At 36.0% G+C, this 24,555-nt stretch overlaps 1 protein-coding gene across 5 annotated transcripts; it reads right to left on the bottom strand.

Moving 5' to 3' along the window:
- Positions 1–1,849: 1,849 nt before the first annotated feature.
- On the bottom strand, positions 1,850–20,097 carry LOC144973067 (uncharacterized). Of its 5 annotated transcripts, none has more exons than XM_078915083.1 (15): positions 19,807–20,097; positions 17,286–17,481; positions 16,883–16,969; positions 16,484–16,634; positions 15,156–15,230; positions 13,544–13,638; positions 13,252–13,329; positions 11,762–11,863; positions 10,730–10,854; positions 10,320–10,452; positions 7,337–7,465; positions 6,953–7,144; positions 6,435–6,605; positions 4,309–4,590; positions 1,850–2,930 (listed from the first exon to the last, which is right to left on the bottom strand). In XM_078915083.1, the coding sequence occupies exons 2-15, from the start codon at positions 17,448–17,450 to the stop codon at positions 1,920–1,922; spliced, it is 2,796 nt and encodes a 931-aa protein (XP_078771209.1). In that variant the 5' UTR covers positions 17,451–17,481; positions 19,807–20,097; the 3' UTR covers positions 1,850–1,919. The 5 variants fall into 5 exon arrangements, with proteins under 5 accessions (XP_078771209.1, XP_078771200.1, XP_078771183.1 ...); XM_078915074.1 differs by having other exon boundaries at positions 19,708–20,089; XM_078915057.1 differs by having other exon boundaries at positions 19,978–20,079.
- Between the last annotated feature and the right edge of the window lie 4,458 nt (positions 20,098–24,555).

Genomic DNA, 24,555 nt, shown 5'->3' with positions numbered 1-24,555 from the left:
TATTAAAAATTCTTGACTCTCACTCTCATCGTGGAACTAATTAAAATAACGAAAACTCACTATTCTAAGCAGAGACTTTAACTTTAACAATAAATCAAGACTAGGTGATATAAAGGAAAAATGAATGTCAATTTCGGCATGAGAGAAAGAGGGTTTTATCATGCTTGTCTTCAGAGACCACTGCCTATGGGCATATGATGAGATAACCCAATGAATAATTTATCATTTTAAGAGACAAAGACATACATACACTCGTGCACACACACACACACACACACACATTTTTGATATTCCATTTATGTATTTCCTTGAAAAACAGATTGCGTCAAACTTGTTTTAATTTCTGTGTTGATTTTAAGTGACTGCACTGCAGGTAGTGAAAAAAAAGGCCTGTGCTTTGATGGCTATTATCATTCATAAATTGCATGGGCATATAAGAAAATTAAATGTAAAGTATTTTGCAAAGCTTTATTAAAATCTGTGAAAAAAAAAAAAAAGAAAGAAATATATACATACACACACACATATATATATATATATATATATATATATATATATATATATATATATATATATATATATATATATATATATATATATATATATATATATTTTTTTTTTTTTTTTTTTTTTTTTTTTTTTTTTTTTTTTTTTGTGGTGTCTTTTTTAAATATAGCACGAAAATATGATGCAAAATATCAATAAGTATTAATTTGCACAGTATTAATTATTAATTTATAAATTTATTTCTCTCTAGTATTTTTGGGAAGGACCAAATTAAATAAAGTAATTAAAATCAATTACCTGTTTTGATCCATAATTAAGCTTTCTTTATTTTACATTCTTCAAAGCTATTGCTAATTGGCGCACATTTTATTGTCTTCTCAAGTTCACTGTGATATTTTCTGATTACTTTCTACAAAAGAAAACAAAAAAACCCCAAAATATTTTTAAAGTCCTGAAAGAGAGAAGCAGGTTCTGACATCAGAATAGCTTTTAATGTCAAATTTCCAACTGTGTGAATCTACCAATTTATTTAACGTATCTACAGCACACCATTGTATCAGTATATTTATGACAATACGAAAAAAAACATGCACATCTTGCTGGAACAAATTTGAGCTAGGTCCCCTGAAGTACTCAAAGATTAATTTCTGACACTCCAGGAAAATTTAGATATTCAAATTAATGAATTCAGTAATATTTTAGTTTTAAATTGGCTCTATGTCAAAATAAATATCAACTACAATAATATTTATTTTCATATTTTTAATAATACACCCAAATGCTAAATGATGAAGAAATTTCTTAAACGAGTTTTTCTCAAAATGCTTATAGCACGGTCCTCAGGAATCAAGCAGAGCATGCTTATAGCTGGACTAAGCATGTAAGCGGACGCTGATTTTTTAAACATTTGTTCTGTAAGGTCCAATTACAATCAAAATATGTTTCTCTCTTAAAGTTTCCAAAAATCATAAAACTATAAGCACAAGGTAACATGAAATTGTCATTAACTGATTGTGTTAATTCTTATACAAACAGCATAAACTCCTTTCACACACCCCCACACACATCCATGAAAGAAACCAAATATTAGAAGCAGCACATTACTTGATAATTTTTAAAATGAAACTACATTGACTTTCAAAATTGTTATTGCTTTTGGCTTTTCAACTTTTCTACCGTGTAATATAGAGTTGAAGCTATGGATTGATCTGCTTTAATAATTCGATTTCCATTTGCACTATAACAGATCGAATGAATCATCTGACTTGATCCATTCATTTAAAATCTATGATAGAAACAAAAAGAAAATAAATAACTTTCACAAAGTTTGAGGAGCTTCATGTAAACAAAAAACAAAAAAACAAAAAAAAAAAAAAAAAAAACAGTGGAAAGTGATACTACATCAGTTCTCTTTATTCTGATGTTGGATGATTAGGGGTTAGTTTAAGCTTCAGTTTTAAAGCTTTCCTGTGAGGATTGGAGTCAGATCCACTACTCTCTCCTCCTGGTGAGTAGAGTTGGGCTGGCAAATTACTTTGTGGACGTTCATAAAACAACTCTTCTGAATCCCAATTTTCTACCAACCCTGTGGCACTACTGCTTGCACTGACACTGCCAGTTCGTAAATGTTTCAGATTGTTGCCACTATTGTTAAGACCACCACCACTACTGCTTGTACTACTAGACTTTTTATGTTTCGATTCTTTATCGGAACCAGAGGAGCTTTTACTCCGAGGATATTGGTGCAGTTGTTGTTGTTGTTGTTGTTGTTGCTGTTGAGTTGCTGCCGGAGATGATGAATGAGAAACTGAAAGTGGTGAAGGATGTGATGTGGGTCGAGGGCTTAGCATTGATGGAGAGTGATACATAGGAGAAGAATGTTGAGGTGTGTTGAGAACAGGGTAAGGAGGACTGGCGGAATGCGTGGACTGACGTTTGATTTTCAACTTCAAAATACCTTTGGATGGATTGACCATGGTGCTGCTTAGAGACAGGCTATTATCCCCTCCTGAACCTGAAGCGGGACTAAAACCAGCAGAAGCAAACCTTCTTGACTCGTCCAAGTCCGAGTCATCTGAGATGTCAGAGTGAGAAGGGAGGGCAAAATGTTGTCGTGGTGTGGAGAAAGGACGGGCTACTTTAGCTGTGGTCTCATCAATAAGATCTGATATGTCTTCGTCTTTCTCTGTGTAGTTGACAGGTTTGCGACGTCTCAACCTCTTTTTGCCAGGTTCGCTGTCAGAGTCTTCTTGTAATTTTTCATCTTCTTCCTCTCCTCCTCCGGAACCACTCGCCCAAAATTGTTTCATTTTATCTTTATCTTTTCCTCGTGTCTCTTCCCTTCTCTTCTTTGCCTCCATCATTCTACTGTATTGCATTTCTTCTTCCAATTGTTGTCGTCTTAGCTCAATTTCTTGTTGCCACTGGTATTTTGGAAAAAAAAAATGTATATTTATAAATAATATAGAAATAGATTTCAAAAACACTACAATGATAAACTGTTTTAAAAATCATGTCGAGAGGCATAGAGGAATAGCTGAAAAAAATATGAATAATAATTATCTCATGTTTTAACCAGAAAAAAAAAGAGAGAAATTGACATGGTTTTTAAATTTAATGATGGCTGATTAGATGCATAATTTTTAAAAACAAATGTTTATAAAAGTTGATATATTGTAATTATACAAGTACAAAAAAAAGGTATGACTGACAGACAATGTGTGCTATATAAAAAATAAATTTGGGCCATGTCGTTTGCCATGGGATTATGTAAGGCCCTTTGAAAGGCATTGAGCTCAGTAAATCTGTGGAAATGTTCTAAATAAATGTTAAAAGTGATTCACTTTTGAAAAAAAATTAAATATAACTAATGATAAGCATAATTCTGAAAAAAACTACATTAAGGTAAAATGATCTGCCGTGTGGTTGGGTCTCAAAACCATTCCTTATCCAAAAACCACCCAAAAAAGAAGATAAAATTAAATTAATTGTCCGGGTTTTTTTTTTATAGTTTACAGCACATGAGATAATTTTGGTCCAGTAAAAAGTAAGATGATAGAATAAGCAAAATATTTAGATCGAGCAATCAAGCACCAAAAAAAGAAATAGGGACTAGTTCATCAGTATCAGAAGTAGATCCAAGAGCATTACATCATTACAGCTAATCTGAAAACACTTAAAAATCCCACATTGACACTCCTACAGAGTCTGTCGAAAAAAAGGAAAAGGAATTTGCTCAGATGGTTACAAAAAAAGCATCGTCATTAACTGCCTTATGTCGATACTGACTCTATTAAAAGATGTCTGCCATGAAGAATACACTTAGATGATTAAAAATTTAGCATCACCTTAATAATAACAATATATAATAGAGAGGTTATTTACGATGATAAAAATATCTCACAAAGAACTGAATCCAATTGACGGTTTCTTTTTCAAATGACTAAAAAAAAAAAATAGACTCCAAACAGGGCCCGGTGAAACCAGATGAAAATGTAATTCCAGAGAAAAGACACAAAGCAGCATGGTAAGGACAAATGATAGAAAGGGATATAAGGGATAGAAAGGGATTGAAGTGATAGCAAGGCTGTTGGTGAAAAATCCACTGGTCCAGCAAGTACCAAAATCCCTGAACCTCATCATGAGGGGAATTTCACCCACCAGGTTATCTGAGGAAGGGCATGAATCCAAAATATTTCTGTAACACGTTTATTTCTTTTTTGTAGTTGTTATACATCTTTTTACCAGAACAAAAGGATTCCTTCAAACTTTGGTTTAGCTAGACAAGATACCATGACTTACCTGAGGTCTGCTACGGTTCTTGTTGATTTCTTTGAGCTGCTCCTCCCACTCTTTTTGTCTTTTATCAGCTTCTACTTTTAACCTTTTTTGTCGTTCTGCCTCCTCCATTTCTAATCTCTTCCGTCTCTGCTCTTCTTCCTCCCTTCTAAGTCGCAGTAATCTTTCTTGTTCTTCTCTCTTCTTTCTCTCCACAGCTTCTCTGACTCTTCTTTCCTTCTCCAATTTTTCCCTTTCCTTTTGTTCTCTCAACTCTCTCTCTTTCCGTTCTTGGTCTAATTTTTCCTGATAAATAAACCAATGTCACTTGAGATCAGTTTTGACAAAAGAAATGTTAATTTGTATATTCTTATCATGAGATATAATATGCCTTGCAATCAGTCAAAATGAATATTTCATTTACACACATGATGATGATGATGATAAAGAAGATAAAGAAGAAGAGGAAAAGTAGTAGTAGTAGTAGTAGTAGTAGTAGTAGAAGTAGGAGTAGTAGTAGTAGTAGTAGTAGTAGTAGTAGTAGTAGTAGTAGTAGTAGTAGTAGTAGTAGTAGTAGTAGTAGTAGTAGTAGTAGTAGTAGTAGTAGTAGTAGTAGTAGTAGTAGTAGTAGTAGTAGTAGTAGTAGTAGTAGTAGTAGTAGTAGTAGCAGTGGTAGCAGAGACGCCAACTTTAAAATTTGGCTCACAGGAATTTCAGACATCAGTCGTAGGAATTTCAATGCCGAAAGAGGAATTTCCACACACAAAAAAAGGAAATTGGGATGGTATTTGGCATTGTGTTTACATAGTGGTTGTAGTTGTAGTGGTAGTGATGATGTGCTGGTGGTTGTAGCTGTAATTGTAGTGATAATGATGCGGTGGTGGTGATGATTGTAGTAGTGTTAGTTCAGATGATGTAGTAGTAGTAGTGGTGGTAGTGATGATTATGTCGTGGTAGTTGTGGTGGTGGTGGTTGTAGTAGTAGTGGTAGTGATGATGATATGGTGGTGGTGGTATAGTAGTAGTGGTGGTGGTAGTGATAATGTGTGGTGGTTGCAGTAGTAGTGGTAGTGATGATGTGGTTGTGGTGGTTGTAGTAGTAATGGTAGTGATGATGATGTGGTGGTGGTGGTGGTTGCAATAGTAGTGGTAGTAATGAATATGTGATGATTGGAAATGGGGGGGGGTATCCTTGGAACAAATTGACCTCACTGGAATTTGACGGAAGTTTCCCGTAATCCGGAATTTTTTGCTTCACACCGGAGTTTTTTCCGGTGAAACCGGAGTTTTGGCATCACTGTAGTCGTAATAGCGGTAGTAGAAGTAGTAGTATTAGTAATAGTTGTGGTAGTAGTAATGAGTAGTAGAAGTAGAAATAGTATGTATGCTTCTCATGAATATTATTTTGATTGACTGCAAGGCATAGCAAATAATGAGACTGATGACTCAAAATGTTTGTGAATACTCTTACGAAATTGTAATCTTTTGACTCAATAATTACAAACAGTTTAATATTCAAATTGTTAAAGACCTGAAAAAAATTCCAAAGCACAACAAAAACAACTAATTATCCTTTTCTAAATAAACCAAAGGTTCCTTCCCCCCTTCCTCCCCCACACATACAAAATTTTTGGTTTTGGGAAACGAAATAATGTATCAAACTTATCAATATGCAGAGAGGAATCTTCATTAACTCTTAAGATGTTTAATTTACATAACAGAATGACTCAATTATACTCTCAAACTGAACTATTCTATTTCTTTATTATCAAAAAGTTAACAAAAGAACTGCTACCTAATCTGTGGTCAAGAGGTTGATCTAAAATATTTTCTCTCTCCTCGCCCACAACCTGAGATCTAAATAAAAGCCAGTTAACAAAACATTGCAAGAGTTTATCCCACTTTTCACTGTCACAACGAGGATGCCATAAAATCAACCTTTTCACATGAATATCTGATGTGATATTGAGGTTAATACAATGCATTCTACCATTGGGAAACTACAAGAATATCAAATGTATAGATTGGAGCTTTTAATTGCCTCCAAGCTGCTTTGAGGGCTCTACTAATAGATCATGAATCATGTTCACAAAGAACATTTTCCTCAGTAAAAGTGAGATGGAGGGAGAACTGTTTCAAAACTCAACTTACTTGTCGCTGAATCTGTTCCATGAGATTTTCCAGTAACTCCTCCCCACTCTTGCCAGAGTTGTGGTCCCCAAGACTGACCATCTCCTCCTCCTTGTCAGGCTTAAAGATCTTGTGAGTGTCAGGAAGAGGCAAACAGTTTGTCAGACTGTCACCAAAAACCTCTTGAAGGACCTGGAGTAAAGATACATGTTTTATATCAACTCATTGCGTGAATACTGTAAAATGTGCAGGCATTTTTCATATCCTAATATCTATACAAAAATAATGATCACCACATTCAGTGGATTTAGTGTAAAATACTAACCACTCATCAAATTTAAACAAATTAGTTTGATTGCCCATTCATGTGAAGATGAAATTTAATAACGGTACCATGCATCTAATGAGTCCTTGGATCACTGTAAAGTGATCTATAGTCCTACCATCCTTGAATTCTGGAACCAACCTAGGAGTGAAACAAAATAAAAACAAAACCAAATGCAGAAAGTAAAGAGAAAATGATGCAAGGTCAACAATACCTGATACATGGCAAATGACTTGTGTGCCTCTGGTATACACCCAACTGGAGAGTGAGATTCTTTCGTTGCAATGAGACCTGATGAGTTGTCATTGATATCTAGGAGATTCATCAGCTCCTCTTTATTTGTTTCTTTAATTATTTCCTCCTCAAAGTGCTTTAGAGATTTTCTCAGTACCTTTTCGGCAGCAAGCTGAAAGAGATTCAAAATTTTCCACCATATCTTTTTGTTTGTAAAATAAGAAAAATACTTTAAAAACAAAAACAAAATCATGATTTCAGAATTCAATATTTTCATACAAAGTTCAAATATATCTTTGTTTTACTTTTTGAGCAGAAAAGAGAACATTAATAATTAGCAATGTCAGTCAAAAGCATTCCTTACCCTGAGGGCTCCATGGACTTTGTGAGAGTCGTACTTATTGATGACATTTTCGGTGCTATTGTCTTCCATGACAGATTTCAGACGAGGCCAGTAGACAGGCAGGTATGGCACAATTACATCTTCTATTGCCTGGTGTGAAAAAAAAAATATGTCAAGATGGTGGTAGATTTAATTGGAACCCTTTCAGTCTTCAGCATAAGTTATTTGATTAATTCCAAGCAGGACACAAAAATGTATCTCTTCACACAAGGTTTTGGACACAATAGATTTATCACCACTCTGCTTGTAACATAACAATTTTCCTAGGCTTGGCTAAAAAGTCTTGACGCCTATTGAATATCTTTGAGTGTATTCAACTTACCAGTATAAAATAGATATCAAAATGTGCATAATTTATTATTCTATTAGGTCATGAAATCTTGTTTAGCTACTATTTCTTGACTTCAATTTATCTTCTTTGAAAGAACCCCTAGTCCAACATGTCGGTTGAAAAAATCACACCCAAAAAATAATGCAATAAACAGTGTGCTGTGACTGAGTTCTTTACTGCAGAGAGATGTGCACCTGTAAACATTTATAAATGGCTGAAACGTGTTTATAGTGACTCATGGGTATTTGAACAGTTCAAAAGGTGGGGTTGTATACTTTACTTGAACTGATGCTGTCTCCACCAATATTAAAGAGCAGGTTTGCAGTGGTCGTCCACAAAGTGCATTAACCGCAGCAAATCAACCTAAGAAATCGGCGAACTTAATTGAGCTAATCGCTGGAGAAAACAATTAGACATTTCACAAATGCTTGGAATTTTATAGGGAAGAGATGAATATATCGTTTGAGAAACCCTGGGTTACAGAAAGGTATGTGCCCGTTGGATATTGAGCACATTGAAAGAGGAAGTTTTCTTGAAGTCGTAAAACATGCCCTTTACATAGGCAGTTTAGCGAGAGCGCGAGCCGCTGGCTGAATCGGCGATCAGCCACCCATTGAGTTTTTGTGACCGGCCGTGGAAGCGACCCACGGGAGTGGTCGGAAGCAAATGCAATTTTTGTTTCGTCTTTCGGATCGTACCACCACTTCAGATCCATCTTTTTGAAGAGGAGAAGCTAAACTACGAAACAGTCTTTTTCTGAAGTCGATCGGATCACTATAACTCGAGTTATTTTCTTTTGAAATCAATGTAAATTTTAAAGCTTAAGAATATAAAAACCCGTTGTGTGACAGTATTTAAACTTCAGAGATATAAAATTCAACTATTAAATATTTGAATGACACAAGATATGTAAGAATTAAACTTGGCGCACAACCTGTTTAACTCACCGCAAAAAAAAACACGATTTTAGACTTACCGCTCAACTGAGCCGGCATTCAGTGGCTGTGACGTCACGCTGTAGCTGACCTTTGGACCCACGGTCGCTGCCGAATAAACACCACGCTCTATCTCCTTTATTGGCTTATTATTGATATTAACATTTTGTTTTCATAATGTTTTTTTTCATGTAAGAGCATTTTATGCTTTTATTGTCATTCAAATTTGTTTATTGAAGTAAAAGTACGAAAAAAAAATAATGGTTGCTATGGGAGTCGAACTTCCGCCATCTTTGTTTACGATCGAAACTAGTTTGTGTGGCCCCCATGGTAAATATTGAATAACTATCTGTACTTGAGTCCTAAAAGTGAAAAGATGAGACAAGAACCCATCCCCCTTACACACACACACACACCCTCCCATCATCTCCTTTGGTTTATTTGTTTTGGATTTTTTTAAGTGGGGGGGGGGGGGGGGGCACGTTGTATGATGATCGTCTTTTTCTCGGTAAATTTTAACTTTAATCAGCCACTTTTGGTCCTCCAGGTAGACATTTGAAACGTTTTAACGTTTGGTCTGTTTACAGTTATTTGAGAGTTAATTTATTTTATGTATTATTTTTTTTTTAATATTTAAAACGGATTTAACAACAGTTTAATTATAGTTTGTTGACTCCCTTCAAGCCCTCATTTTTCATACTTAGGCAACAAGGAATTGATCCAAAAAAATTTTTTCACTCCAAAATATTATTCCTTTTCATATTTTGCTTCATTTCACTTTGTGTTTTGATTCAGATGAATACTTTCAAATGTTTAAGATGCCAAGGAGAAGATTGCTGCTATTGCTGAGTCTCAAGGTCAAAATCTCTCGTACTCAGTAGTAGTTCATAAGTCATGTCTATTCATTACAACCAAAGGGAGAATGAAGACAATAAAAGCAAAATCCAGTTTATAATGAAAGAATAGAATTCTACCTATATTTTGATTTATAATTCATTAAAATCCATCCACTTTTGACGAAGTTACGTCTTCATAGGCAGTTGTTATTACTTGTGTTGTCATGAACTCGTCACAACTTTTCAATGGTAAAATTGGCCGTTTCAGACCCCAAAAAATATTCCTTTAAAAATTCATCTCTTGAACCAATTGAGATATCTCAAAAGTTTAAAAAGCATTGGAATAAGCACAGCAAGCTGCTTCTGTTAATACCAATTTAAAGCAGTTCTATATAATTTGAAATTTTCACTAAACTGCCTACTTTACAGTTCTGATTTAGCTCCAAGTGACTGTTTCCTTTTCTTAAGACTAAGGGAACCTCAAGGGGAAAATTTTGGCAGTAATGGCGAGGTGCAGATGGGAGTTGACTTGATGATGTCGAAGTTTACCACGTTAATTCCTTTTCGATGCAATGCAATATCTGGTGCATCGTTGGCGGCTGTGTGGATGGGAACGGTATAATGCCTAAATTTAAAATGACAAACGGCTGAGCTTTGTTTTGATACCTTTGTCAATTTCGTTTCTATAGTTTTGAAAATACAAGAGCCGAGCCAAAACTTTTCAGTCTACCCTAGCATTATATTTTTTAGTTTGTGTTGGAAGAAGACTTTAATTATGAAATCAAAATAAAACAATTGGTCATTAATTTCATAAAAAGCAAAAACCCAAAATTGGGTCATACCTTATGGCCTAAGGCTACCAATGCCATTACAGCACCATAGTGAGAGTAAAATGGCCGTCTGTTATCTTGGAAAACCTCTTTGAGACACTTTGTTATGTTGAAACGGAGATGATTTTGAGGACTGTTCCATCGACTGAAAGAAAAATTAAAGATCCATTTCATTATGTTCTCACACACTTATGAAAGGAAATGTGTGTAAATGTAGGGACAAAGAAGCTTTAAGTTATATTCCAAAGTGACTCGGAAACAAGAGCATTTTTATTACTGTTCCCTTAGTGAGTAAAGTCAAAAATTGATAGATTTATTGTTTTCCTTTAAAAAATTTCTAACATTGTTGCAAAGTTGTTTTAGAGAAGGAAAAAACCCACACAAAGACAAAATATATAAAATAACAACAATAAGCAACTCACTTGACAATCTCAGCCAATAATCTAGCCGCATGATCTCTCAGCACCCAATGATCGTTGGCAGAGTTAATGGATGCTGCCAATGGTTCCAGGACACAAAACTCCACACCCAAGACAATGGTGGCAAGCTGAAAATGACAATTTAATGCAATTTCAAACTACAGCTTCATACATATTGGAAATTATCAATAACACAGCACAATCGTAGGCTTGGTTCACTGCTTGCAAGGAAAAATGTCCCTTCCCACTTTGACAAGCAAAAGTACCAGAATCTTTAAAACAACCAATATTATTTCTGATCAAAGAGTGACTAAATTGAATTACTGGGTCAACGTAACTAAAACATGTGCTTGATTTAGTGAGGGAAAGAGAGAAAGAAAGAGAGAGAGAGAGAGAGAGAGAGAGAGAGAGAGAGAGAGAGAGAGAGAGAGAGAGAGAGAGAGAGAGAGAGAGAGAGAGAGAGAGAGAGAGAGAAGAGAGCGAGATATAGAGAAATGCTGTGTACATGAATGTAATGAGAGAACACATCTGTGTAATGATATGAGGAGAGAGTGGACAGAGAAAGTAAAGTTCTTTTAAATGGACTTTAATCAATGAAGGATGTCTGTGGGTAACTTTTGTTGTGAAGACTAATTATTATAATATTCTCATATTAATATATGTTAATTATATCTGTTCGATCAATGTATACCATTGAAATTTCCATATTGTGGGCGATGAAGAATAATCATTATCATGATGTAGAATAAATATTCCTCAATGGGCAGGGCATAAGGATTGCCATTAATCCTACAGCAAATCAAGTTTTATGGTCGTAAAGTCACGATGGAGATATACCTCAAGTAGGACTAAAAAATTAAGCAGCAGGCTTACAAAGAATCAAAAACCTTAATTTTTCTCTTACATTTGTTGTTACACATAAGACTGACATAGGAGTTTGGATTTTTTTAAAATCTTGCATTTTTACACTCATAGCCCTTAATTACTAAACTAGCAATTCTCATGGAGGAACTATAATTTAGTATGTATACTCACATAAGGTTTATGCATTAGGTAGAGAGACCTGTTGTGAAGCATGGCCCTGACAGTGTTCAACATGGTGGTTAGATGCTCGATGTCATGACTCATATTCTTTATCTGCAGTTGCAAAATTGTAAAAAGACTTTATCTACCAGTTGGCATGAAGAACGTTTTTCTTGAATTTTCAATTTATGGCCCTTGTGACACCTTTACGTCATGTCAGCACCGTGAATGTTATGTGTAAAGCATTCAACAATAGTGTAACAGAGAAGACAAGTTTAAACAATGAAAAGAAAATAATCCCAAAAGACAATCTAGTCCAAATCCATTTATGAAGCCCCAAGATACTGGTACAGGACCTTCACCAAGTTGGATATACTCAAATGGCGATAGCAATAAACACATTAAAAGCTTACAAAAAAATACAGCAGCAATCGACTAGCTGATGCCCACTATGAACATCAAACCGGTAGCATGAAGCATGAAATTTCTTTGTCTTTCTCCAGAATTTTATCAAGCCTGGTAATCACATGTAAAGATGATTAAGATTCATTAAGGCAATGTGGAATAGTTTTGTTTGCTAATAAACTTATCCATTATATATGTCAAGAAACATCCGTGCTATAATAAAATCAAATTCATTCCCATTATTTATCCCCAAGGGGAAATTTTTTCCTTCAATGTCTATTCCAAGGAAAGACTGGAACAAACGCAAGCATCAGCGTAAAGCAGCACTGCAAAGTGACCTTACTCAAGGCCAAACAGTGCTGTAGGGAATCAAACATGTTCCATTTTGGATTGAGATCAAGTTAAGATCATAACACTATACCACACTAACAATTACAAACTTTGGCCTCGAAGTTAAGTTACATGCCTTTCCCAATTCGATTTAAGTAAGACTGAATATATTTTGTGTTGTCTAATGAAGGATATTGCATAACTGCTAGTGCAAAAAAAAAAAAATTAAAAAAAAAAAAAAAAAAAAAAAAAAAATAACCAACCCAAAAAGGCGTTTTACACAGTATGAATGAGAAATTTATTACTGAACTGAAAACAATATTCCCCTTGAGGGCATCTCCACCCAATACAAAATGAAAAGTTTAAAATGGGTAAATATAAAATAATACATAACTATATAAAATAATTTGTATCTTTTAAAATATAAAAATGTCACTAATATAGTCAAACAACCCCCCCCCCCCCCCCCTCCCCCCTCAAAAAAAAAAAAAAAAAAATCTTTTAAATATTCACAGATGGTAAACTGAAACAATTGTCCAAAATGAATGCATTTTCATTTCCGATTATGTAAACGCTTTCATTGATGTTCATAACCTTTTTAAATGGAATGCAGATCAAGAAAGCATGTGCATGTATAAATTCATCATATTAAAAATAATGTGCATATTGCATGAATCTTACAATTTTGAGGTCATTTTTTTCATTCTTTAAAATAATGATTGTAAAATGACTAATACATAAGAAGCAGTTATTAAAATTTTACTCACCCCACTGACAACAAAGTTGACGACATATGGCAAAACAGGTACTATATTGGAATTGTTTCTTAAATCACGGAGAGCTCTCTGTCCAACAAAAAAAAAAGAATTATAGGAATAAATGGCATGAAACCCTTAAATTCTGATCAAGGAAATAATTATTAATGCCTCAACAGGCATTTAAAACCTGTAATCACTACACTTAAATATAAAGAATAAAGAGGGAGATAAAGAAACCGTGTAGTTTGTTAAGAGGCTTAAACAGCAGCACTTGCAAAGAGATTATGACAACAGTTGTTACCTTTTTTGAATTGATGTCTTTTCCAAGGAGAGCCTGAGTCAAAAAGTTGTAATACTTCAAATGGTTTGAAGACATTTCCTTGCCAGTTTTGGAAGCTGATATGAAAAGAAAGAAAAAAGTAAAGATGAAACACCAAGAGATGAAGTCAAATTAATACATAGCAATCTAACACACGTGTACGTAAACTAGGCAATTTGATCAATGAAAATGAAGACATCAGAAAACGAAAGCAGCTGGCCACCAATGCATTCAACCAACTCCAAAATTTATGGAATAGAAATAACATAATCAGTGAGAATAAACTAATACAGATTTACAAGGCACTGATTATTCCGATATTGACATATAATTGTGGAACCTGGGACCTCACAAAAAAAGAACTTAGAAAGCCTCGATTCATACCACCGCAAACAATTACGTCGCATAATCGGAATCTATTGGCCAGAGACAATTACAAATACTGATCTCTATGAAAAAACCAGGGTCCAACGCCTAAGTACAACAATATAAGAACAGCGATGGAGGCTTTTCTCACATCTTACGTCGAGAAAATAACATCCCAGTCCAAACTGCAATGATAGAATATTTCCTTCATGGCAACAAATATGTAGGGAGACCACCAACATCAATAGTAACTACCCTGAACCAGGATCTCTCTACATATCAGAAATTTCTGGATTCAGATGAGGCCGAATTAATCCCTGAAGAACTGAGATATACTGCAGTGCCCTCCATACTAAAGTCACACAAGATCTTGATAGCCTCAAAACTCTGGCCCAGGACCGAGACCAATGGAAACAATTAACAACATGGATGGAGAGAGCAGCTATACTTATCGACCATGACTGAATCACACAATTCTCAGCAAGCGTCATTCGGACTGCGAAGCTTACTACTACTAATCTAACACAGGGCCAAGATGAAGTAACTACTGCATTCTTTAAATTGAAGCTTTTTGCGAACATCATAATTATTGATAATTATTTATTCTATTTGAATGTCATAGTAAGCATGCAAAGCTGCTAAATAAAGGGAAAAAAAAACATTTTATAAAAAGCCAGAACATCTTACGTCGAGAAAATAACATGCCAGTCCAAACTGCAATGACAGAATATTTCCTTCATGGCAACAAATATGTAGGGAGACCACCAACATCAATTGTAACTACCCTGAACCAGGATCTCTCTACATATCAGAAATTTCTGGATTCAGATGAGGCCGAATTAATCCCTGAAGAACTGAGATATACTGCAGTGCCCTCCATACTAAAGTCACAACAAGATCTTGATAGCCTCAAAACTCTGGCCCAGGACCGAGACCAATGGAAACAATTGACAACATGGATGGAGAGAGCAGCTATACTTATCGACCATGACTGAATCACACAATTCTCAGCAAGCGTCATTCGGACTGCGAAGCTTACTACTACTAATCTAACACAGGGCCAAGATGAAGTAACTACTGCATTCTTTAAATTGAAGCTTTTTGCGAACATCATAATTATTGATAATTATTTATTCTATTTGAATGTCATAGTAAGCATGCAAAGCTGATAAATAAAGGGAAAAAATTTTTTTTTATAAAAAGCCAGAATTGTATGAACAATAACAACCTTGTGAAGAGGATGTACTAGCCGGTGCACTAGTCGATGCAGACTTCATGGTTCCTTCAACTGCAAGCCAATGGGCTGGAGAAAAATTAAAAGAATAGTCATAGAATCCATACATCAGGAGTTGAAACTTTCTGAATTAAATTATTTTCATTATTAAATACAGAGCCATAATACATTAACACAGAATAAGATTCTGCAAAATAAATTGGACAGAGCTATAAACCATTCTGACAGAGTTACACCTTAAAGTTTGATTTTTCAACTTGAAAATAAACATTTTGTTTTAATATCATTTTCTTGTATCAAGCATTGAAAACATGCAAGACTGGAAATGCAAGTGTAATTCTCAATAATATTATCACATTACAAATAATATCAATTTCTATCAGAGGTATCCGGAATGGCAAGTAATAAATAGTTATTAGTAACTATAGTTATTAGTAACTAATTTTGCTGGTGATGTCATTTTATTGATGGTTCCCATCTTTTTGAAAATCAAGCTAGTTCTTACTATTTTATGTCAATGATTAGAAACGAATGACTTCAGGAATGCTTATGCATACTGTTTACAATTTTACATTACTTATTGTTAGACCAGACAGATATACATTCAGGTCTCCTCTCCGATCAACCACATACACTCTCTCTGCTCTCTCTATTTCTCTTCCCCTTTATACTTTTTGCTCTCCCTAAACATCTTTAATTTTTATAATGCACACAAAAATAAGTAAAAGTTAAAAAGAGAATTTGGAGGTTGAAAAGGATTAAGGATTGATAACTTTATTTAAAAAAAAAAGAAGCTTAACATTTCAAATGGAATGCAGATCAAGAAAGCCAAATGTGTCATCTAGCCACTTTTACACTTTAATTTTAAAAGGATTGGGTGCAATTATGTGTTTGAAAACACCAATTTGTAATATTTGTTTCTAAATAAATGACCAATTCTGACCCCAAAAAATATGTAGGCGATATATCAATGCTGACTCATACTGAAATATTATCTTTTAATGTACAGAATTTCATGGAATTTCTTTGAGATGTTTTTTTTTTTCTTTTTTGAGATATTGATTCTATCATGAGCAGGCAACAAAATAAAACAAACAAAACCAATGTTCAGGAGCGTTATGATTATTATTGTTCACTTTATTCTCATTATTCGTCTTATAACTATTATCTTTATTTTTAATTCTCTCTATTTTCTTGATCACCCTCATTTTTCCTGATAAAATAAAAAATACTGCTACCACACTGCTACTAAAATACTGTCTGAGGATGTGAGGTATGATTTCGTGATCTAAAGCTTTATGGTTATTTTGAAAACCCATTACCTTTAATTGACGGTTTCCCTAAATTTCTAGGCACGTAATCCCCAAGGGCGATGTCTGCTAGATTCACCTCTGGGTCTTCCACACAGTGTATCTGGGCTTCTTTAATATGTTTGAATGTAGCTGGTTCCTGGGAGCAATGACCATAGACAGACTGAAGAAAGAATAAAAGGGGGACTTTAAAAATATTGAATCTCTCTAAAGGTAATAGATTAAAATTATGCTATTCAGTTATGTATGCTGTGAAAAAAAGGGGGTCATCAGAGAAGAAAGCAGGATATTACAGGTGTGTTCTTAATTGGCAAAATTTGTTAAATAAGACGAGGAGCAGGTTATAACACAGCATTACAATGTAGTGTTATTTGATGGCAATCGCTAGAAAGGACTTATTGAAATTCTTACCATTACATTCATGTCTTTGGCAGCCCTGTTGAAATCCTCACCACATAACCTGCGTCTTTTATTGTGTTTTATATACTGGCCAGCGAGCTGAAAAGAAAAAGAAGAAGACAAGGATATTTAACGTTATCATAGTGAAAGTAATTAAAGACATGCAAAACAAAAAAATGATTATTTTAAATAGAAATTTTGTTTTTTAAAAGTCAAGGATATATAAGAGCTCATAAAATATTCAAAATTTTCAAAAATTCAGATTTGGCAATTCTATAAAATCACATTTTACTTTCAATAATAGCATGCACACAAAACGTTTACATCTTCCTACATTTTGAATATAAGGTCAAATGATTTATAATACATACACACTAAAAAAACAAGTTTTTGTGGAGAAGAAGGAAAAGCTTACAGCAACAACTTGGCGAAGGCGATAACTGGCATCCTCTCCTAAAGATGTAGCAGCATCCTGACTTAGTGGTGAGTGACCTGAAGATTCTGCCATTGTGTTGACAGAGTGAGCGGAGAAGACAGCATAAGTCTTCTCCTCAACTTGGTGACGCCTTTCTTCACTCATTTTAGAGATAAAATCCAATTCTATTATAAAGCTGAAAAAAAAAATGTCAGTCACAAAATACTGTTGCATAATATATATATTTAAAAAAAATATATATTGATATTTGAGCATTAAAACTTGAATGCTAGTATCATGACATAATGTCTTTGAGTCATAATTTCCCCAACTATCTATCTGCAAATTTGTTTAACTAAGTCAGCAATGATCAGGGGAGAGAATGACTGGTCACAAAAAAGGAGGAAATTTTTCAGTACATAGATCAAGACCCATCCATGCAACGATAACCTATTAGTGGTGGTAGTAATGATAATGTGGTGGTGGTGGTGGTTATAGTAGTAGTGATGACGATGTGGCTGAGGTGGTTGCAGTAGTAGTAGTCGTGGTAGTAATGATGATGTGGTGGTGGTGTTTGTATTAGTGGCACTGATAATTATGATGATGATATGTGGTTGGTGAGAATGTAGTAGTTGTGGTAGTGGTGATGGTATAGTGGTAGAGGTGGTTGTAGGGGGGGGGGGGGGGGGGGGGGGGGGGGTTATCCTTGGAACAATATGCCTGGAACCCGAAATTTTTTTGCACCAGACCGGATTTTTTCATGCATGTAATCTTATGCAAAAGAGACTACCCATCCGCTGTTAACAATAATAGATATCAGTTTATTTGTTCAATAAATTAATTTTGATTTTTATCTATCACCAGTATTGGATCAGAATATCTTTTACGTAAGACTCACGCATATTATCTAACCCAAAGAAGACTATCCATCCGAAGTTCCCAAATATAGAAATCGTTTTTTATCTGTTTATTGACTTTTACTTTCATCCTTCATCAACACTGGGTCAGACATTTAAAAAAAAATTAAGACATGTATATTATCTCATCCAAAAGAGACTAGATTCGTACATGTATTACCTTAAATAGATATTAGTTTAACTGTTCATTACTTTTGAATTTTACCTATCATCCATTTTTTTAATAAGACTTTTTACAAATTATAAATTTACAATTCTAATAAAAAAGAAGAAGAAGAGGAAGAAGAAGAAGAAGAAGAAGAAGAAGAAGAAGAAGAAGAAGAAGAAGAAGAAGAAGAAGAGGAAGAAGAAGAAGAAGAAAAGAAGAAGAAGAAGAAGAAGAAGAAGAAGAAGAAGAAGAAGAAGAAGAAGAAGAAGAAGAAGAAGAAGAAGAAGAAGAAGAAATTCTGTTTTGCCCATTTCAGACTGACTCTGCTAGTAATAACTCTTCTTCGGACTGTAGAAAAAATTGATTCCTATCTAATGCTATCAGCATTATTTTGTCCTGATATTATTTGGACATCATGTAAAGTTGATAGAAAACCCTTCCTTTGACTGACTTTTATGTTCTGTTTGAGGGGAATTTTTGGACTCTTTTCTTTTTATTGATTAATGATTTGGTCATCCACATCATATAAAGTGGGTTTAGACTACCTGTTGATAGTTACTATACCATTATTGCTTTTTTCATTTGCATGTAATTGTCAGTAATTAAAAGAAAAAACAACAAAAACCAAACAAACTATACTGCCACAGGAGACTATTCTGACTCAAGTCCGAATAACTTGTGCATTGGAGTTTTGAGTCTGAATAGCCAAGAGAGATTATTCAGACTTGAGTCCAAATAGCTGCAGCATAAATAGAGATGTAATGGTTTAAAAAATAAAAAATAAAAAGGAATAAGAAAACCCATCTCTAAAATGTTGCTCTTTTGTCTTGTGCTCAATCAAAAATTATGTTCCATTCGTATCACTGTATCACTATCACTATCATACTGATAGCGATAGGCTTTTAAAATTCTAATGGTGTTGAAAAAAACCTGCAACAACTAATTCTAATTTGTTCTTTGAAAATGAAAATTGACCAAATTCTGCATTTAAAAAAGCAAACACAAAATGGCGAATTCGCATCCACCTTCCAATCACATGTAGTGGTAACAGTAAGAAAGGCTTGCTCAGGCTCATGCTCCCCTTATGAATTAAAAAAAAATGACCCATAGTCAGTGGTTAGCAGTGGTAAGAACCACACTAATACACAAACACAGACAACAGACATGTTACGGCATGGTATTCAGATCCACTGGCACTTTCCGTGACGGTGACTGACACCACTGACAGTGAGTCCAGCGTCAGTGACAGTATGGTGGGCCGTGGCCGTGGGGACAGGACTGGACTAGAGCGACTAGGACAGTGCCGCAACCCTATAACTTAGATGGGGACAAGGGTCCAGTTAATGTGTAAACTTACTTTGACAATTTTTGAACGATTCCCTTTTAAAAAATAATATTTCAGAACTGATGAGCAGTTTAATTAAGAAACTTTATAACTTAGCGCGTAGTTCGAGACCTGAGTCTTCCACTTCCAGAGCCGGAGCCAGAAGACCTAATCTGCTGAGAGCAGATGAGAATTCAGACTAATAATTCCACTTCTCTACATTTCGACATCACTTTCTATATGTATATGGATAAAAATTGTTGTCAGGATGATTTGTAACAGTGTTAATGCACTATGATTTACAAGATATTGAATTTTAGAGCTGAAATTACACATCTATGTTCGGCAATTTCGGTAAGACATTGATACAAACAGAAAGAATCCATTTTGGTGTAACCGAAAACGAAGAGTATTCAACTTCCTGTTATTTTACGACATCTCAATGACCTCTCTTGATCAATGGCATTTAGCCTGGCCTTACAAATTGTTGGAGCGTGTTCTATTAAACCGATGGGGGCCGGTCCTAGACGCTGCCCTGCCACCTGAGCAGGCAGGCTTCAGGGAAGGGAGGTGCACCACGGAGCAGGTCATTGCCCTTACAGAGCATATTGAGCACGGGTTCGAGAGAAAACAGCAAACAGGTGCTGTGTTTATAGACCTATCAGCGGCGTACGATACGGTCTGGTGCGATGGGTTAATGCTCAAACTTGCAAAAATCATAAGGTGCAAAAAGACCTTGAAGTTGTTCTCTTCGATCTTAGGGGAAAGGCAATTCCACGTCGCGCTGGGAGACGTCACGAGCAAAGTAAGGAAATTGAAGAATGGGGTCCCTCAGGGGTCGGTACTTGCGCCAATGCTGTTTAACGTTTACATTAGCGATATGCCGAACACTTCCTCCCTGAGGCTGGGATACGCAGACGACTGGGCACTCGTTACTCAGAGTAAAGTGTGGACCCGTCTCGAGAGCGTACTCAGCGAGGACGTCACCAGACTCAAATCCTACTTTGACAAGTGGTACCTGAAGATGAACACTTCAAAAACCGTGGCCACTGCATTTCACTTATGCAGTGGTTGGCACACCCGTAAACTGAATGTCCTAGTCGGGGACCAGCCACTCCCATATGAGCCGCGTCCAAAATATTTAGGGGTGACGTTGGATCGCAGCCTTACCTATCGGGTTCATCTCGAAGGGGTTGCCCGGAAGATAGAGAAGCGGAACAGTCTTCTGAGGAAGCTGGCGGGATCGACTTGGGGCGCTAGCCAAGCGCTCCTGAGAACATCCGCCCTGGCACTATGCTATTCCACCGCGGAGTATTGCGCTCCAGTGTGGGGTAGAAGCAGAAACGTTGAGAAGGTGGATGTAAAACTTCGCAAGTCGATGCACATAGTGTCGGGAACGCTAGCAACAACCCTAGAGAATGGGGCCCGGTAATGGCAGCGATCCAGCCCCCCGATGTCCGGAGGGAGACCATTACGGGAAACTGGCTGAGTAAGATCAAAGAGAGAGGGAATGGGGATACCCCTCTCATGCGCATAATGAACGGTGCCCCCGTTTCGAGCCGAAATAAGTCCCGGCAACCCTTGTACGCAGAATCCCTGACTACGGACAGAGCTGCACATACGAGATGGAAGTCGGTTTGGACGAATTCAATCCCTCGTGGGGGCGGGGACCTACACTCCTCTAAGCTTGGTGAGAAGTTGCCAGGCTTTGATACCAGTAAGAGGAGACACTGGGTAGCTGCGAATCGGCTTCGGTCGAGGAGCTGCCTAACGGCCGGTGCGTTACATCAGTGGGGTCTAACTTCCTGTCCTTTATGTCCACGCTGTGGACAAGAACCCGAAACGGCAGAGCATCTAGTTGAAAGGTGTGTTGTGACGATGCTACCAGGCGGGTTCGCGACGGTGCACGAATGCGGACCGGACTTTGCTGATTGGGTCGATCGTCATAACATAATAGTGTGAACCATAAGAAGCTGCTGCTGCCTGGCCTTGACCTTCCACAAACAAACTCCAAACCTTCGCCGGTCGACGGTGATGAAATGCTAGCAGTGCAGTGCGTGGACAATCAAATTACAAACGTCTGACATCTATATTACTTCAAACGTCCTGCTCTTCACCTCAGAGGTTGTTTCCATCTTTAAGTTTAAGGTAAGCAAATTTATCATTTTATTGAGCCCATCATATTATTATATTATAACGGCTTTAACTTTAACTTTAGGACTCTGACCGGAGTTGGAACCGTTCTCATATATTCAAAACAACACGATCACGAGGATATTAAATTTTGGCACACATGTCTAAATAGTCTAGACATAAATATAACAACACTCTAGGCTAGAATATAATCTTCAGTGTATTTTTTTATGATTGCGTTTACATCCAGATTGATGATTTATTAATTGAGATGGCCAAATGGGCATTGGTAAAGTAGTGAGTCGGTCCCTGCCAGCATCTTGCTTTGTTTATAAGTTTATATAAATATATGGCATATGGACCATGGACCACGGCCAGGTGGTTTAAATTTAAAGTTAAAGTGTTCCAAGTCTAAAAATTAGCGAACTTTTTTTTCTGTTTCCTGAATTCTTTCTATCTAGCTACCAGAAATGTAGCCCACTTTTTTTTTCTAATGTTGCCATTCATTTATCATTTTCAAACGTGCCATTTTAGTGATCCAAAATAATGATACATTATAATAAAATAAATTAATAATATAAAATAAAATTCCCTTTATTCATCCCCAAGGGGAAAGTTGTCTTTAGGGTCTATTCCAAGGGAAGACTGGAATAACCCAGGCGTCAGTCGCAGAGCAGCGCCGCAAAGTGAGCTAGGGCGAGGTGACTTGCTCAATGCCACACAACGCAGCAGCGGGTGATTGAACTTGGTACCTTTCGGGTAGGAAGCAAAGACCGTACAGAGAGATTAGAAAGCAGTTTCATATTTGCCATAATGATCAACCAATTGATTGTGGGCAATCAAAGGAAGAAGAAGAAGAAGAAGTACCACAGAGCCACGCTAATAATGATAATTCTAGTCTAGTAGAAGAAGATTGTCTAAAAAGAAAAAGGAAAGAGAAATTAAAAAGTACAATTTAAAAAGTAGCCAAAATGAAACAATCACTTACCTTGTGAGTGTCAATGATTGTAAAAAATTGGCATATAAGGTAAAGGCGTTGAAATCACATATAATTCAAAGCATTATAATAGATGTTTCGATTTTTTAAAAACGTTACTCATCCCTTGTATTAGTTAATTCCAACGTTGGACGTCCATGTATCATAAGCTGACACCTCTCTCTCTCTCTCTCTCTCTCTCTCTCTCTCTCTCTCTCTCTCTCTCTCTCTCTCTCTCTCTCTCTCTCTCTCTCTCTTTTTTTGGGAGATCAGCCAAGGTGACAAACTAGTCTCCAAAAAGCAAGTTTCTTTGCCCTGCCCCCATCCCCAGCACCATCATCATCATCACTACCACTATCACTTAACTTTTCCAACTCCACAACTGCTATTTACGACTATTATTTATTAATTTATTAAGCGGCAACCCAGTCTCTGTAAACAAAGCAAGATGGTAGCAGGGACCTCTCTCCTTTACCAATGCCGCCAAATGTATGAGACACTGGCAAGTAATATGAATTGATGGAAATGAGTCGTGAGACTCTGGCACTATGCTACTTTTGTTTTACCTACATTAGATCAACGTAAAATTTTTAATTAAGAAATGTTACAAGTCTTCCAAGACTTCCTTTTAATTTTGAATGAATTTGTTTATGAAAGTACAATGTCTTCCTCCAAAATGTCACTATGCTGTCACATCGAAGATTATCTGACAAATACATGGACTGCAAAAAAATGTTATTTCATAAGTAATGACTCTTTCTAAAAGTCAAACCGCATCTGGATGGTATTTGTTAAAACTTACTTGTTCTTCTGTATGTACATAGTTCAGATAAAATTACTCTTATGCATCCTTAAGGTTTATTTTTCGTACATATCTTTTCAGATATTTATCTTACATCAATATCTGCTGCCTTATTCTCTTGTGTCACATTTTTTGTTGTTGGTATATTAATGTACAGGTAAAAGTACACCAAGGAATCGCATGTCCTTGTGAAGGATATAAGATTTAAATTGTCCCAACAATTGAGTAACCTCTTGTTATAATGGTTGCATCTAACTGGTTCAATTCGCAGTCAAGGCAGGCTATTCTTTGGGGGGAGAGGGGTTTTCTCTTGTATTTTTCTTTCTGCTTTGTCTTGCACTGTTCCATACACACCTTTTTAGATATCAATATGCATCATAAATTTGTCAATATGGTTCTTAGCCTTTTACTTGAGCTTTAACTTGAGCTTCAATCAAGTCACATATCTATTGTTACTGCTCTTATTGTGAAATAAGTCTGATCTGCAGTTTAGTAATTGAGTTTCCCCAATAAACTGTAAAGAGGATAGGGTTGTCAATGAACTCTCTATCTCTCTCTCTCTCTCTCTCTCTCTCTCTCTCTCTCTCTTCTCTCTCTCTCTCTCTCTCTCTTCTCTCTCTCTCTCTCTCTCTCTCTCTCTCTCTCTCTCTCTAACTCTATCAAAACTGTTGAATTCCTTTTCGTTATCCAGAAAGTTCCATTCTATAGATTATTCCACTATGACTCGCAGAGAGGCAATCTGGTCGGTGGTTGAGCAGTTTTTCTGACTGCCTGTTTGTCCTGCAGTTTAGCATCTGTTGCATTCTTAATTCTCTCTAGAATAATACGGTACGGTTGAAAACATTCCCTGGGATAGAGAGAAGAATGATACCTCTATAATTATTACAGTTACTGAGGTCTCCTTTCGTTGGACGCTTGATAAGATGTCCTTCTTTCCAATCGCAAACTGGGTGAAAGGCCTCTGTATTTA

This window comes from Berghia stephanieae, chromosome 1 (genome assembly GCF_034508935.2).
Source record: "Berghia stephanieae isolate SIO BIC M18660-M18661 chromosome 1, UCSD_Bste_1.3, whole genome shotgun sequence".
Taxonomy (NCBI): domain Eukaryota; kingdom Metazoa; phylum Mollusca; class Gastropoda; order Nudibranchia; family Aeolidiidae; genus Berghia; species Berghia stephanieae.
This window is presented reverse-complemented; position numbering and strand designations above follow the sequence as displayed.